Source organism: Astatotilapia calliptera, chromosome 22 (genome assembly GCF_964374335.1).
Source record: "Astatotilapia calliptera chromosome 22, fAstCal68.1, whole genome shotgun sequence".
Taxonomy (NCBI): domain Eukaryota; kingdom Metazoa; phylum Chordata; class Actinopteri; order Cichliformes; family Cichlidae; genus Astatotilapia; species Astatotilapia calliptera.
The window spans coordinates 27,823,586-27,840,326 of record NC_137442.1 but is presented as its reverse complement, the minus strand read 5'-3'; the positions used below and the strand labels follow the sequence as shown (position 1 = coordinate 27,840,326).

The 16,741-nt window shown below is 39.7% G+C and overlaps 1 protein-coding gene across 1 annotated transcript; it reads left to right on the top strand.

The window, feature by feature from the left end:
• Positions 1 to 12: 12 nt before the first annotated feature.
• On the top strand, positions 13 to 16,724 carry zdhhc18b (zDHHC palmitoyltransferase 18b). The gene is made up of 9 exons (XM_026157449.2): positions 13 to 1,163; positions 1,790 to 1,950; positions 5,399 to 5,548; positions 5,702 to 5,839; positions 6,065 to 6,116; positions 6,548 to 6,650; positions 7,072 to 7,181; positions 7,745 to 7,847; positions 14,166 to 16,724. The coding sequence occupies exons 1-9, from the start codon at positions 913 to 915 to the stop codon at positions 14,520 to 14,522; spliced, it is 1,425 nt and encodes a 474-aa protein (XP_026013234.1). The 5' UTR covers positions 13 to 912; the 3' UTR covers positions 14,523 to 16,724.
• Positions 16,725 to 16,741: the final 17 nt, after the last annotated feature.

Sequence of the window (16,741 nt, the reverse complement as noted above, 5' to 3'; positions counted from 1 at the left end):
CCAGCCTACCATTATAAAAGGTAATTTTTACAGTTTTATTTTTTTAACAGATTTCCGGTGGTTATTGTCGTTATCTGTGAACCAGCGTCAAGTCAACTACACTGGTCATTGAATTACCGGATATTCCACATGAAAGTATACTGATATTTTTTTTTTTTACATATATTTGAGAGAACAATTTAGTAACAACAGTGCGAGTAAATAAAGTACATCTTTAACCAATATTTTCGTATGACTTTTATTATTATGGTACATAAAATATAATATTGAATGTTGTAGTTTATTTAGAAAGAAAACCAACCGGAAATACTACATTTCTTTGCGTTTACTTTGACAACACGGCTCGTTTTATGGCAACGTAGCTAAACAGCAGGTAGTCACGAATGTGTCAGGACTCCTCCTAGTAGAGCGATATGCATTAAAAATAACAAAGTTTTTGTGTTACATGTCATTTACTCATAAAGGACCGCCGGAGCTTAGCATAAAGGCCGGCAATAATCTATAAGTCGAGGAAGCTAACAAGCTAGCAGTGGTAATAGCACTTTGGATTTACTGTTGTTAAATAACTCCGCAGCTGGATGAGCTTGCTAGGATGAATGGGAAAGCTAAGAAGCTAACGATGGTCATTGTGTTATAGGTTGGATTTGTGCTGTCTTTTTGGAGATAAACTTTTATAAATAATAAATTAGGAGTTATGAGAATAAACAGATATGTAATTTCGAGCACGGGGTCTCGTGGTTATTTACAGCTGGATATCCTCGGTGTGGGATTAGCTTATTTTCTCCTTGGAAAGACGACATTCGCTCCTTTCAGCTACCTCAAAATACACGGGAGTCGGTGATGCTGTCGGTCGCTGGACAAATGCACCGGGTGTCCGAACTAGGACAGAGCGGCCAGACTCCGTTATAAACAATGAAAAACTGCGAGTATCAACAAATAGACCCGCAAGCACTTCCGACGCCCACCCCGACCCCTCAGCCTCATCATGGGAATGACACGGAGAAGAAGAAGGAGCCGAGAAGACCCAGGAGAAAGTGGGAAGTTTTCCCCGGAAAGAATCGCTTCTACTGCGATGGACGGATCATAGTGGCCCGACAGAGTGGGGTCCTTCCCCTTACCCTGGGTCTCATCCTCGTCACAAGTGGTTTATTTTTTATATTTGAGTGAGTTCGTCTTATATTATATGGTTCTGTAATACTGATTGCGAGTTCCGTTCAAAAGTTGTCCACAGATGATACAAAGCTGCTTTTTAAGCGATATTTTAATGAACTGATCCCTGTCTGGCGCATCAAATCTGTTTTATTCATTTATATTGTTTGTCTGTTTGTTTGTTTTTTCCAAAAGCAAGAGACTCGCTAACATACAGTTGGACTTAACAGGGTGATATTTAATGATGCAGATTGCTCAAAAAAACAAAGCAAAACAAAAAAAAAAATACTGACCAAAGCGCATTTTTGACCCTGCACTGTATCGATATTTGTTTTAACCTGTGTGTTGCAATTATGTTTATTTTTAATGTTTTTTTTCTTAATATTTGAAGCTAAGTGCACATTTTTAAGAAGTAGTGCTTAATAATAGAAACAGGATTCTTTCTGCCACAGTAGAGTGAAAATGTGTTCAGTCTTCTGGGAGTTTTATGGCAATTAAAGAGTTGAATGTTAATTAAAATTAGATCCATCAGTGAGTTAAAGAAAAGAAGAAGGTAGGCTCAGTTATATGTGACAGAACATTGTCTGCATCTTTTCCCAGTGTGCCTTGGTAATTACCCCTGCCTGTGTTTGTTTCTCAGTTGTCCATTCCTGGTCAAACACCTGACCAGCTGCATACCTGTTATTGGAGGAGTCCTCTTTGTGTTTGTGCTCATCACCTTGCTCCAGACCAGCTTCACCGACCCCGGCATCCTGCCCAGAGCAACACCAGATGAGGCTGCAGACATTGAGAAACAGATTGGTAATGTCTAACAGCTGCACTAGTAACTATGAGGTTGTCTGCAAGGCCTTTGAATTTGACGTCCCGAATTGTTTCCTACAGACTGACATTCTGTTGGAAACACTGCTGGATAATAGGAGGAGTGGGGCTATATGCACTTGAGTGTACTGTGCGCTAAGCATCAGTCTCTGGGGCTGAAAAGGCTTAAATGCCCAATATCTGCAGTTCCTCAAATAGCCACTGGAGGCAAACTCCAAAAACAAGCCAACCCAATGGTGGCACTGAGAGGTCAAATGGACTGCAACTCAAGAAAAAGCCTGCATATAGAAAAATGCAGTAAAAGCACTCAAAATAAAACACAAGTGTTTCTGAGAAGGTGATAACGTGACAGACTAGCTGTGGCTGTAACGAAAACCAAAACATGCGATTTATACACATGAATCATGTGATTAGATAGCAAGATACATTTAAAATTGCCTCTATAGTTCCCCCCCCTCATAATAACTCCATGGTGGATGGTTTTTTGTATACAGTGCTTAACAAATGTATTAGACCAGCTGTCATAAAAACAGAAAACACAAATATTTTAGAAATTTGTCAAAAACTTGTTAAAAAAAGTAAAAACATAATATTATTTATTATCCATATTTTTATATCCAAATCAGAGAAGAAGTCAGAAGTGAATCAAACATTAGATTCAACCATTAAAACAATTTTTTTTTCTGTTCAGGAATTCAACTAAATAGCTAATTTGGCATCTCAATAAAAAAGAATAAAGGTGGATTAACATTGCAGAAATACAAAAAGGGATTTTGGTAAGCAGCTGTGAGGCATCTGTAGCATAAACCTTACACTGGGTGGTGTAAGGCTTTCTAATTATCAGCATACTGGTGGTAGGGACATGACCCTCTTGATTGATATGTCTTCTGATACAGAGTCGATACATCTCGCCTTCACTACCTTTTGGTGTGTTTTCTGGTTGTTTCATATGATTGTTTGATAAATAATGTGCCTTCTTGTAAAGTACAGCCCGTCTAAGAAGTTTGTGCTTCGGATTTGGTGAGTAATATTTTAGTCTGTGCTGTGCTAGCAGATATAAGTGTGTTTGTTGTACGCGTGCAGTTTATGTAAGTAGCCTGCTAATCAAGCATGCTAGCATTAGTTGGTAACCTAGCACCCTGTTATACAGATTCTGTCAAACAAGAATGATAAGAATTGTTCTTAATAAATCAGCCATGTTGGTAATGATGGTGCTCACTGAGACACATATGGAAAAGGAAAAATTAGTCACCAAATATACTTGGTTGGCCTAAAATCTGTGTGCAGGAAATGCTGTCCAGTGTTGTCACATTTTTTCTCTTTTGGGATATTTCTGCACTGTGTTTTGGCTCTAAAGTTTCGTATAGGACGGGGAATCTTACCCATAAACCAGTACTGCTTAAACACAGCTTATTTTATTCCAAGTTATTGAAGAGTCAGTGGCCTTGACTTTGTTTTGATTAAAACACCATTCATAGTTTCAAGAGAATGAAAGCGCTGTTCTCGTGTGGCTAATTATTTATTCTGGAATCACACATGCGCGTACATTTTAATGGCTCAGTCACAATTTAAAATTCTTCAGGTCATTTTAATGATGCGGAAGTCATCAAGACATAAAAGAACACAAGTGGAATTTGCTGTGTAATAAACGTCATGTTGGCACGTTGAAAAGTGTCTGCTGCCTTCTAATTTTGGTCTGAAGTTTTCACTAGATTTTATACAGATTATTTTCCCCAATCTTTCACACCTCAGACCTGTTCAAAGCTCATCAGTTATGTTCACTGTCAGTTTTATGCCATGCCAATATTATTTTTACTTTCCATATGACTTGCATCGTTATAATGACCTGCATGTCTAAAGCTGGCTTTCTGTGCACTTTGGAAACTCCTACTCATGACCAGAGTTTAGGCAGTGGTGATGTAAGATCCACATGTTATCCAACTGAACTGTACTACAGCTATTTTTGAAATGAAGATTCTGGCGTGACTGTTGAACATTTATTTGGGCCCCAATGTTTCAGGAAAGATTCTGGAAATCTCTCTTGTGTAGCTTCTTAGTTTGAATTAGCGCACGGTTTAGTATGGTATGGAATGGATGACACCGACTATTGTAAAAAAAATAAATAAAGAAAGAAAAACCCCCCATAAGGAACCATCTGTAAGTTGCGCAAAAAGAATAGCGGGTATTTCTTTTCTTTTTTTTTCTATTATTTTTCTCATGTTGGTCAACCTCTCAGGCACAGTGTCCAAGTTACTGGGAGAGAGTTTTTGCAGGTTAGTCATTTTGTGAAAGATGACACATCATTTTCCATCTGCTGTTACGAGCTGCACACCTGACACCAGATGTCTTTCTGCTCAGGCTATTATTGGGCTATAATCCACCCCTCGCCCTGAGTAAGAGTGGATAAAGGCGCAAGTTGTTACAACCCAGTGAAGTGGTCAGACCTGATTTTACAAGGATGTGAAGTGTGACAGAAAATGATTATAGGTTGAAATTGTGTACATTAAAACAGGATTCATATGTACATTATGCTTCATTGATTGACAGTGGGAGTACCTGACATCTGGGGTGTCTTTGCTAGTGGGATAGTCAAAGCAGTAACAGCCAGCCATTAACAAGGCAAGCTAATTGAGCTTTAATGATCACTTAGCATGAGTCACACTAACTGCCTGTTGCTAATGTTCTCCATTTTGATGCTGAATTACACAAACTTCCTTTATATTTTAATAACACGATGTGATGGATGGATTTGATTGGCTGTCATGGTGCTGGCATTGGAGAACTTTCTCAACTTTTAAGTGCAAGCACTGAAAGCAAAACAAAGGTCCAGATTCACAGTTTAGTTGTGCACTGCATTTAAAGTCAATGAGAGGTGTGGGGATTGAAGTTTGAAATGCAAATGTGTAAATCCCTGTTTTGTGTGCATGGAGACTCTCCAGGCACTCCAGGTTCTTCAAACTGCCCATAGACACAAGCAGTGTTCAGGTTCATTTGTGTTTCAAAATTGGCTGTAGGTTTGAATATGAGTATGAATGTTTGGCTCCATGTTCTAGCCCTGCGACACACTGGCCACCTGTCCAGGGTGCACTCCCCCCTTCCCCTGTGGGTTCAAGTCTGTAGCACTGATTGAGGGAAAACTTTCTGAAATGATCTTTTAGAGCAATCTTCAAAAGGTTTTTAATGAGAAGCTCAAAGTACTGACCAGAGATGCGTGCAGCCCTAATGATGTGCACACATTGCTGATAATGTGATGGTATCCATTCACACTTTTATCGTGCTTTAAAGTGGTTTGTGAATGTGACACTTGTAAGTTTGCTGCCATGACTTTGATGGAAGTGGAACCTCGATGCTTACTGCAGCAATAACTGCACACCTACCTTAGATTTAAAGCACAACACTGTGTCCCTATTTTCACTGTTCTTCTCTGTAGACAACACTGGAAACACCAGCTATCGACCTCCGCCTCGCACCAAGGAAGTGCTAATCAATCAGCAGGTGGTGAAGCTCAAGTACTGCTTCACCTGCAAGATGTTCCGCCCTCCGCGCACCTCCCACTGCAGCCTGTGTGACAACTGTGTGGGTGAGCTGTGAACACACAGCGACACTGACATTTACAACCCATAAATAATAAAAAGAGGCTTCACAGAGCTGCAGAGAGCGCACTTTTATAGAGCTCAGTGCTCTAGAGTTTTTTTTAACATTCCTAAAATGTGAGTTGATCACTGTCTTTCAGAGAGATTCGACCATCACTGCCCCTGGGTTGGGAACTGTGTAGGGAAACGTAACTACCGGTTTTTCTACACCTTCATCGTGTCGCTCTCCTTCCTGACGGCGTTCATCTTCGGCTGTGTGACCACACACCTAGCACTGAGTATGTGGTTTTGCTCTGATCTGCAGGTGTTTCATGCTTGGGAAGTAGCCGGCTTCAAATAGCGCCTGCTTGTTTGTTTTGTTTCATTCGGACTGCCAGGCGTGGTTCACAACAGCAGAGCAGTTTAATGTCTGACAAAAGCCATATACGTGGATCAGCTCGGTCATTTCCCACACAAATTAAATTTTATCATCCTGAAATCCTGCTCACTTTCCTCTTTTTCAGGAGCTCAGGGCGGGAAGGGCCTAGTGTTTGCGCTTCAGGAGAGTCCGGGGAGATATCCTGTACCGAATAAGATTTTTTTACTCAAAAAACACAGTCAGTGACAGAAGTCGGATGAAAATCAGTCAGCTTGCATATGTATATATAACATATACATAGACACCATTGCCATCTGTGATCATTTTTCTTATTTGTACTGTTTTTAACCGTGTTTTTCTTCACTTTATATTAGGAAACAAAAATTACTGTAATCCGTAGGGAAGTGCAGACTAAGGCTTTCTGGGCTGATATCAGGTTCTAAATAACAATTTGGCAAATATCCAGTGCTCGAATGGGGATATGTTTTAGTTGATTAGCTGTTGTTATGTCTTATATATTTCTGGGATTGTGCCAGTGAAACAAATTTGGCACAATTTTCAAGCCTTTTGTTTTTTCTTATGTAGCCAGTGTTTTGATAACTTTCCTTTCCTTGACTCAGTCTTTCACTGCAGTGGAGCTGGTGATATGTTTCTTTTCAGTTTGGTCCATTTTGGGCCTCTCAGGCTTCCATACATACCTGGTTGCTTCCAATCTTACCACTAACGAAGACGTGAGTACCCAAAGCTGCTTTTATGACTCAGTTTGTTAGACGACATCATGTTATTTTGTTCATTTTGTGATGCTTGTTAAATCAAAGAAAATATACTCTGTATGTAATTTGTAAATATATTTAATATTAATTTTCTGTTAGTGTGGAAGTATATTTAACATTAGAATACTTTTAATTAACAATAACAATAGTAACAACAACACAAATATTAATACTAATATTTTGTTAGTAGTAAGGGAAATCTTGCAGATACTTTTGTATTCACAAAGTGAACAAACTCTACTTCCAAAATAATGTGTTTGGGGAAAAACATGTCATATGTTTTATATCAGAATCAGATCAGAATCAGAAAGACTTTATTTATCCCCAAGGGGCAATTATATGTGATTTGTTTTTATTTTTTATATTTATATTTTTTTAGATTAAAGGCTCCTGGTCAGGGAAGAGTGGAGAAGATGTTACAAACCCATACAGTCATAAAAACATCTTTATCAACTGTTGTTCGGTGCTTTGTGCGCCCATGCCGCCAAGGTTGGTCCTCTTTATGAATTACTCCTTCCATCATTAAATCTTTAATATCGAGTCCAAGTAACAAAGAGAGATGCTTGTGAGGATCCTTGTATATTAGTTTTAGCTATTTTATTACTAATGGGCTGTTTAAGATGGTGCATATTTCATTTGCAAGCATGCATACTTTATGAAAGAAGCAATCACTGATAATTTTAAATAAGTTTGTATGAGTTGATAAAGAGAGCGCAGTACTAATAAACCTGTAGCAATAGCAATCAGCTGGATTGTGGCTATTTTTGAATTACAGAGCTTCAGTTCATTGTTTAATTGCAATTTAGTTTTATGTGTGTAAGTAGCAGCAGTTTAGTTGTCTCAACCACTTACTATTACAAGATAAAGAGTCTCAGATGGAAAACCACCGCCAAGAGAGTAAGTAGTTGGAGATGGCGGGGAGGAAGAATTCCTAATTCTTAATCTGTGATGTGCGTTCTGCATTCATGACAAAGATGACAAGATATTGGTATTAATGGAGGAACATCCTCGCCTCATAACCTGAACATTCGTATCTTTCTGTGCCATTTCAGCTTGATTGACAGACGGGGTTTCCTGCCGGCAGATGAGTCTGCCCAGACTGGCAGTGCTGACATCGAGCTGCCCACCCTGGCCGCTAAAAGCGAGATAAATGTGGTAGGAGCCGCTTTTGCATTGCAGAAATCCCCCTCTCCCGTGCCTGCACCCTGTGACTGCCACCAAAACTCTTTCTGTGCCTGAGAGAAACCTCGTTGCCTGCTGTAGCCCCAACCCAGCATCTGTCTGCTGCCTGTTGTTGACTGTCATGTAAAGGTTTGGTGTATTAGTATTTTAGTATTATTTAGTATTTATTTATTTATTGTCATTGTCAAGAACAATGAAATTGCGTTTGGGGCTTCCATACAACCCAAAAAAAAGAAGAAAATAATAAATACCCCTTAAAACCCAAGTGTACATATTTAACCCAGTGTGACTCCAATGCAATAAGACAATCCTTAGCAATAATCCTTAGTCAGAGGTTTATCGCACAGTATTATGCCTCTTATTGGAAGTTAAAGGGATAGTTGAACGTTATGGCGCATTTGTTTGGTTTGGTTGGTGGAGTTTTAAAAAAATGTTTTTTCTATTATTCTATTTCTTATTCTAGTAAAGAGCTGCAATGTTTTTAGCTCAGTTTTACTTATTAATTTATTATGATTATGAAAAACAGATAGGGTACTAGTTAGGAGTACTTACTTGCCACTCAACACCTGTTTTGGTTTTAAACCGAAAGCTGAAGGACCTAGAAGAACATCAAATGAAGAGAATGTATTTGGGGGCTTTTGAAGCAGTACAATCAAAGTTTGAAGACTGCTTAAACTGGGTTACTTTATACATTTTTAATATTTTATGACATTATTACATATCAACATTATTTTGAAACTGAGTTGTCCTATCTTTAAGAACTCCTTATTAACTAAATATAAAAAAAATTAGAGAAGTCTGTTTATGGTCTGTGTGTTTGAAAGATGAGAGCAGTAGTGGTAGACAAGTATTTTGGATTTTTAAATTGCTAACTGTCATTATTGGTGTTCCTATACTGGTTAGACTCTACAAAGGACAAACTATTCTATTTGTTATATTCTACTAATTCTAATGGTTGCCAAACCATGCTTGTATTGATATATACTGAGGTGTCAAAACTCATCATTAAGGGTAGAGGGGGATGTCATCAAATGCAAGAGTTAAAGGAAGAGTCGGGGGAGGGATATAATATTTTTATAAATGATCGAGGGGGCACAACCACACATGGACAACCATTCACACCTATGGGAAATTTAGAGTTTCCAGTTAACCTATCCCTGCTAAGTGCATGTCTTTGGACTGCGGGAGGAAGCCGGAGTACCCGGAGAACACCCACGGAAACACAGGGAGAACATGCAAACTCCACACAGAAAGACCCTGGGCCCGACCTTCTTGCTGTGAGGCAACAGTGCTAACCACTGTGCCACCGTGCTGCTCATACATGATTTATGACTTCGTAGAGTAACCACTAGAGGTATGTTAATTGTCACGAAGTCCCTGCCCTGAGGTCTGCTGCTAGCAGGACTCTTTGAATCGCGCATTACTGAATAATTATTAAGTTGAATTGTCAAAGACGCAGACAATTAAATTAAAAAAAAGAAAAAAACTCATAAAGACCAACAGTGACCAGTCACCCAGTAACACCTCTTAATCTTGTTTGTTTCTTAAAAAAACAAAATGTTAACGTATTGATTTATAATTTTTGTTGAAGGCATATCTTAGAAATATAGATGACAAACATGAAAAAGTAGCTCTAATGTCCAGGTTTAAATAAGAGAACTAATGATGCTTTGGCAGGTGCGTATTTTAATTCAGGAAATAGTCAACTGGGGTCCTGCTGCTGTTTTTTTTTTTTTTTTTTTTTTTAAACTTGAACTACTTTGTTAAAGTGTAATTTAATATGGTGTCTTTAGCTGTTGTTCAGCCATGTCTACCTCATGGAAATGCACACATAAAATTCTTCTTGTGCTATTTTTAATAGAGAGTACTACTCTCTGTATGCACATTTTTCCTCAGTGTTTACTTCTATGCAGTATCGTGTGCCAGCTCCGGGTGTTTAGAGAGCAGGAGATGTAAGAAGTGTTTCCAGCTCCTCCTCACAGAGCATCTCTCTTGCTGTTCTCTCTGACAGCAAGGGATATAAAAAGATACTTGAAGTGTTTTTAAGCCAGTTTTGTTTACAAGACTTGCCCAGAGTTCAGATAGAGTTGCAATCTGAGCCTCAATATATTCACATATCGCGTAGTACAGTGAGAGTCAGTTGAAGCTGGAGTCTTGTGTCTTTGAGTGTGTATAAGCCAGCCTTTTGAAGTCAGTTGAAAAGCTGGTGACGCTGTAAAGAAAGCTATTTCTGTAACAGCGGTTTGTAAATTTGAGTGTGTGCTGTTTGTTTTCTCCTGTCATGTCTGTCTGCATATAAAAGGTTAAAATGCCAAAAGATTTGTGACGAGGGAAGCTCCTCATGTCCTTCATCTCTTGCTTCCCGTCATGCCTTTGTTTCATTTTTACGTGTTTTTTTTAAATTTTTTTTTACGACGTTTCAGTTTTTAGTATCTGTAATGTATAACATAAAATTTTTGTCCATGCAGTTCATCATGTGTTGTCATTTTTCATTTTGTTTCCATCCATCATCACCGTTTTCCTATCACAGTACAAGGAGACATACTTTTCTATATTTTTCCTACGAGACAAACCCAGAATCAGTCCCTCCCTGTGTGTCTGCTCACCCAGTGCTGACTCACTGTTCTCTGTGTGGTGTGTCTCTGTGCCTGCGTCCCTCCACCAACACTAGGAGGAGAAGTGTCTGGACTTTGCTCTGTCCTGCACTGGCTGATTAGCCGCTGTTAGAGCAAAGAAAAGCGAGCCTTGAGCTTGGTAAGCCTGTATAGAGAAAGGGAGAGTGAGTGCAGACAGCCTGTGGCCGCCGTTGTCTTTGCATGCCCCTTTGCTTGGCTGCTTTACTCCCGCATGGCTTTAACCATGGCCAATGTTAAATGCATTGAAGTGTATAATTGATCACAGTAAAGGGTGCATAGTTACGGATCAAACAACTCTCTTGTGCTAACCATCAGACCGTTCAAAGACTGACAAAAACAACTGTAGGAAGATGTTCATTCAGAGGTCAGTGAAACATAATGACAGCCATTAAACCAGCTTCTTAAGGAATGAACTGCAGGGCTTTAACAGTGCTTAGAGACTTCCCATGTGTGTATAATTTTTAGGTTTAGGGATGGAAACATATACCCATATGGTGACAGCACATTTTCTCGACCCTGAATTATACGTAGCGTATAAACTTTGAATACAAACTAGCATATGGAGAAAAAAAATGGTTTAGCATTTAAATGAAAAAATTTCCAGAGCTTATGCTGTTAAAATTCATTCATTTGTCAGACTAATTTACATTCAAGGCTAAAGACATTTTGAAGCGAATTCGGGTGAATAGTTGCATTTAAAAAGTGCCCAAAGCAACATTTTATACTAAGAAATGATCAGTTCATGTAAAACGGGTTGCTCATAGTATCAAATATTATCACCAAACTGAACTTCCAGTCAGTTCTGTGCAGTTTACCAGCTCCTTTCAGCTCACTCTTTTGGTTTTACTGGTCTTAGTTTGGCCGAGCTAACTGCTACTTTCTATTTTCATTGTGTGTTAAATTGCTTTAGTAATAAAATGTACTTTTTAAAAGTACATTTTATGCTTATAAAGATCCCAGCCAATCTCTGTTTAATTCAGTGTTTTTTTTTATTTGGCGTCAGTTTAAAGAAAAGCATCTCAAGGCAGGTATGTTTATAAGGTAAAGGCTGTGTAACGTTACAGAGTGGGATAAAAACATCTGCCAACAAGCAGAAAGAAGTCAGGTTCAGGGTCTGCTGCTGTACTTGTAAACATTTACTGTTTTGAGCTACTGAACCTTTAATCTCAGTTCAGATTGACTTGGATGTGTCAGCTTGAAAATGTAAACTGTTAAATTGCAAAGAACCCACCACACAAATGCACGCTTGATAATGGATGCATTAACAGAGCCAATGCATCCAATCACTTCCTTTTAGCCAGCTTGTCCCAGTGGTCACTCATTGTATTACAGACAAGAGTTTTTCACATAAACCACAATTATAAAAGTTTATAAAGCATTTACTGAAGACCACTGACTGTAAACAATGCTAGGTTTTATCGTTTTGGTCGGGACGTCTTCGTCTGAAGATGGTTTAAAAAGCATAGAAGATGTTTGTTAAACTTCAACATCTCCCAGAAGAATCTTACAGTTTGTGATCTCAGTGTAAAGCCTGACCTGAGTCTGATCCTTTGGGCAAGCCTGCAGGGATAGTGATATGGAGTTCTCTTTAATGGATCCAGCATGACGCGTAAGAAGCATCCACACTGGAAGAGCTAGCAGTGATGATACCGTAAAAGATGGACTTATCTTCCTGTTCTGAGAAATGAAGCCTTTAAGAGGACGTGAAACACTACACGTAAAAAGGCTAATTTACATCACGGAGCCCTGCTCTCAAAAACTGATATAGATTTAACACTGTCTGTGAGTCTAGTCACGTTTGTTAAATTCTTTACAGCTAACAGCTGGATTTTCCCATTTCAGTGCAGGAAGCCAAATAATGAAAAGCCAATTACTGCGAAAGAGACAGACAGTGAAAGTGGACAGTATATCCTCGGTTTCTTAACGTAAAACTCATTGTTGCAGCCAGGGACAGCACAAAAGTGATCCCCTTAAACCACAGCTGTCAAACTCCAGTCCTCAAGGGCCGGTGTCCTGAAACCTTTCTGAGTACCTGCTGCAACACACCTGAATAACATTAGGTCATTAGCAAGACTGTAGAACTTGACTGCACGCTGAGGTGGCAATTCAGCCTTTTGATTCATGTTACAGCAGCTTATGAGTGAATGAAAATGGTGCAATAACAGTACAAGCTTTCAAACACTTACACTTATTTAAAATTGCTTGAGTAGGGTTAGGGGTTGCCACCTCAACATGCACTCAAGTTCTATAGAGTCTTGCTAATGACCTAATGTTATTCAGTTGTGTTGCAGCAGGGACATATTTAAACGTTTTGGGACACCGGCCCTCGAGGACTGGAGTTTGACACACCTGCCTTAAACTCATTTTTAGTTTTGGTGTTGTTATTTTTTGGTGGCACGGTGGTTAGCACTGTTGCTGCACAGCAAGAAGGTCCTGAGTTCAATTCCACCATCAGGCCGGGGTCTTTCTGTGTGGAGTTTGCATGTTCTCCCCGTGTTTGCGTGGGTTTCTTCCGGGTACTCCGGCTTCCTCCCACCGCCCAAAGACATGCAGTTTGTGGGGATAGGTTAATTGATTAATCCAAATTGCCCATACGTGTGAATGTGGGAGTGAATATGAGCGCAAATGGTTGTCTGTCCCTGTGTGTTGGCCCTGTGACAGACTGGCGACCTGTCCAGGGTGTACCCTGCCTCTCGCCCTATGAGAGCTGTGATAGGCTCCAGCGCCCCCGTGACCCTGAAAAGGATAAGCGGAAGCAAATGGATGGATAATGTTGTTATTTTTCTCTGAGTTATCGATTCTATGGGCTCAGTCACTCATTTTGGGAACTTGTAAATTTTGGTCATATAAGGGTCAAAAAGCAGGATTATCCAGAGTGCGCTCATTGGCTAAGGACATGTGCTGTTTGAACATGTTCTCCTCAAGGCTTCATAAAAGAATCTCACAAAACAGTCAGTGATGTCATAGTCACTATGTTCATCTTTTATGATATTTATGACAATAATGTGGGAACCAGAAGTAACAGAATATCAATGACATTCAGCAACTTTAACAGCGACAGGCAAAATAACTGCTGATGACATAAAGTGGGCAGGTTCTGAGTTAGACTTCTCACATTCTACTTGAATGGTGGAAACGACTACCAGCGAGAGTGAAGGATACGGTTGACTGACATATGATGGAATGCTTTTAATGTTCACTAGTGACCAGTCGTCAGTGATGAAGCCACAGGCACCAAGCAAACTGCTTCTTGTGTGGACGCCCTGTTAAAGTCTGAATATTCTGGCAGCTGCTACTTAAACTTCATCAATCCTTTTTTAGAACCAGCTCTTGCAAACTATCACGCTTTGTTTTAGTGCCATTCTAAAAGTTTGGTGTAATAAATAAACAGGCTTCTTGGGCTAAATCAAATATGAAATGTGACTGGCCAGGTTCAATGTGCATGCCTATGCATGTCTGTGGCATGAAATATTTTGGATATCCTGCTTGAGATCACGTGTGGATCCTGCTTGCACTCCTAGTTGGCCTTTGACTCATGTTATATTTGCTGAAGTAATTTCAGAGACTGATGTGTTCCCTGTTAATATCACTAGCTTGTTTTGTCACTTGTTTTATTACTTTTTTTTACTTCCTCTTTCTTGCACTGCCCTTGCAGTGCACACAGGGAACTAAAGGTCTGCTAGAATCGGCTGCGCTTTCTCCGCTCCTGTCCACCTCGTGTCCTCAGGGGAAACCTCAGAATGCTCATTCCTGCCCAGAAACCAGCCCAGCGTTGAACTCTGACCCCACATCGGAGTTCTCTAAAGGCTGCAGGGGTAACCATACGTCCAGCTCCCATGGCGATACTTCTCGTCCACGTCACACCAAAGCTCGCTCAAAGAAATGCAGACGAGAGGCTCTGCATATTCCCAACCCTGCATTTGATGTCCCAGTTTCCCCTACCTCTCCGGACGCTGCCCCTGACTCCAAAGCCAGGAGCCACAAAGGAGGCAGCCTCACCCCGTTGCACTGACTGTCTTGAATGATGTTTTTCACAAGTCAAACACTGTTTGAGGCTTGCATGCTGTAACACAGTCAGATCCAAGTTATATGATTTTTTTTGTTTGGTTATTCCTGTTGGTTCTCTGAAACTCCAGGAGCATTGAAGATGTTTGGTCACTGAGTAAGACAATCACAGTGGAAATAGGACAGATTTGATGAAGAGGATTCTAGATGCAACATAGCGTTGGTGTAGAGAAAAGTTCTAAGAAGGTTTGTGAGCCGTAGATTCTTGTGTAAAAAAACAAATTTACCAGCATGTCAGATTTCACCAAATTTGTGAAACAGCGGCTTTAATGTATCAGGTGGATGGAAGCTCTGAATTGTGTATATCTATAAAGAGAGGATCCTTGAAGGGAAAATCCACCCAAAAATGTTCACATCTCAAGCTGTACAGGCAGTGATTAATGGAACAAGTCGCAGGACTCGTTGACTAAAGCACTGTCCTCAAAACACTTTCATGTGGAATCACCCGTTTAGCTCACTGGGTTAAGCAGGCAACCCATTTGCCTCAAGACATGTCTTCCCCCTGGTTTTCTCCCAGGCTTCCTGTCTTCTCTTTGCTCTCCTATTGCAATATAATCCATATAATCTGGTACAGAATTTATATGGAGTAAATATTTAGTCACCACAGCCACCACAGGTGGGTAAGGTTTGGCCACCCCTTCTGCCCAGTAAGTGTGAAACGGCAATGTCTGCAAATAAGCCTTTACTGTGCAGTGGTTGAAATATCTAATTTATTCATTTGGATTGTTGTAGGGCTTTAGGGGTATGCCTGCTCTGTTCCACCACCTGTCATTGTCTGTTCTGCTAATTTAAATCTCTGAACTGGATCTCTGGGCTGTGTTTGAGGAGGTGATTCTTTTTGGAACATTTTTAATTAATTATTAATACTCTTAATAAGCTTTTGTTTCAGTTTTACTATAGGGAAGTTATTCTTCTGTTACTTGACACTTTTAAAAACTTTTTTTTTTTTAAGTTTTACATAAAAATGCTTGTTATGCATGAGTCCTCATGGCATACCTTTCTATGGCAGTCATGCCTAAATGATTAGGAATGATTTGGTACATCTGGTAAGCAATCATTTGGTACTACAACAATCTGTAAAATGGGGAAACAAGAACTAGAAATAGGTTCTGAGCTCAACCTGCCCACCTCTTTAAAAACTATCTGGCTCTGTGGCTGCTTCCACTGGGTTTCAGTCTAACAGAACCTGAGGGTACCAAATGCAGAGATGGGGATATAACTGAACTATGCACTTGTTTTTTCCCCCCACATCTATAATAATGCAGGCAAAGATTTGGTCCACTGACCTTAGTGACATTGAATATTGGATTAATCATTCAAATCTATATGTAAAACACCTAATTTTTCACTGAAGGTGATGACTTTGTGTTCTAAAATAAGCAAAATGTGAATGTTGTTGTGTGGATTTTTCCGATGACCTTGCACAAACAGCACAGTGGATAAGATGTAAATCAGTTTAGTGGTGTGTACTGTTGTTCAGATCTTCGTGCTGTAAAAAGGAATTGAGTGCAACTGCATGGTCATGACTAAAAGGTGTATTTTATGATGTTTCTTTAAATGCATTCAAACATTGCACCATCTCAACACACCTTTTTGTAGGAAACCAGTGTTGTGTTTCAAAACTGAAACAGCATTACTGATTCCCGCTTGTATTCTTGTCACCATCACACAATGATTTAAAGCTCCTTTTCACATGTCCACCTCCTGCTCACACACCTTGTGTCAGTAATAGCAATACCTTCTGTCTTCTCCTTTCCCTAAAATTGTTTTTCTTTGTGCACTTTGACAAATCTGAGACTTGTGTGAATGGAGGATGTACTGGTTTGTTCTCAGGTGAAAGCTTTAGGTTAGGTATTCAATATGCAAGTTCAATGTGACATGTGTTCACACACATTGTGACCCGATGGCAATAGCTGCACAAGAGTGCAAAGACCCCAACTATCATGTACACACTGTCCGTCTATAGTTCACCTAAAGAGTGTCTGTGCAGCATCTGCTGTGTCAAAAGTCACCCCAACACCCTCAGTGACATCACTAAGTGAATGCGAGTGATGCATTTATTAGGAGAAACATACTGTACTGTATTTGTACCAACTGTAAGGTAAATTAAGCCAATGCTCCTGTCAAAATAAAGGAAAGAAAAATACAACTCACTGAACAATCTGT

Excerpts from the sequence above, each read along its gene's own strand:
- zdhhc18b (XM_026157449.2), top strand. The coding sequence starts at position 913 with ATGAAAAACTGCGAGTATCAACAAATAGACCCGCAAGCACTTCCGACG. Across the intron at positions 1,164-1,789 it reads GGTTTATTTTTTATATTTGA|TTGTCCATTCCTGGTCAAAC; the intron begins GTGAGTTCGTCT and ends TTTGTTTCTCAG. Across the intron at positions 5,549-5,701 it reads CCTGTGTGACAACTGTGTGG|AGAGATTCGACCATCACTGC; the intron begins GTGAGCTGTGAA and ends ACTGTCTTTCAG.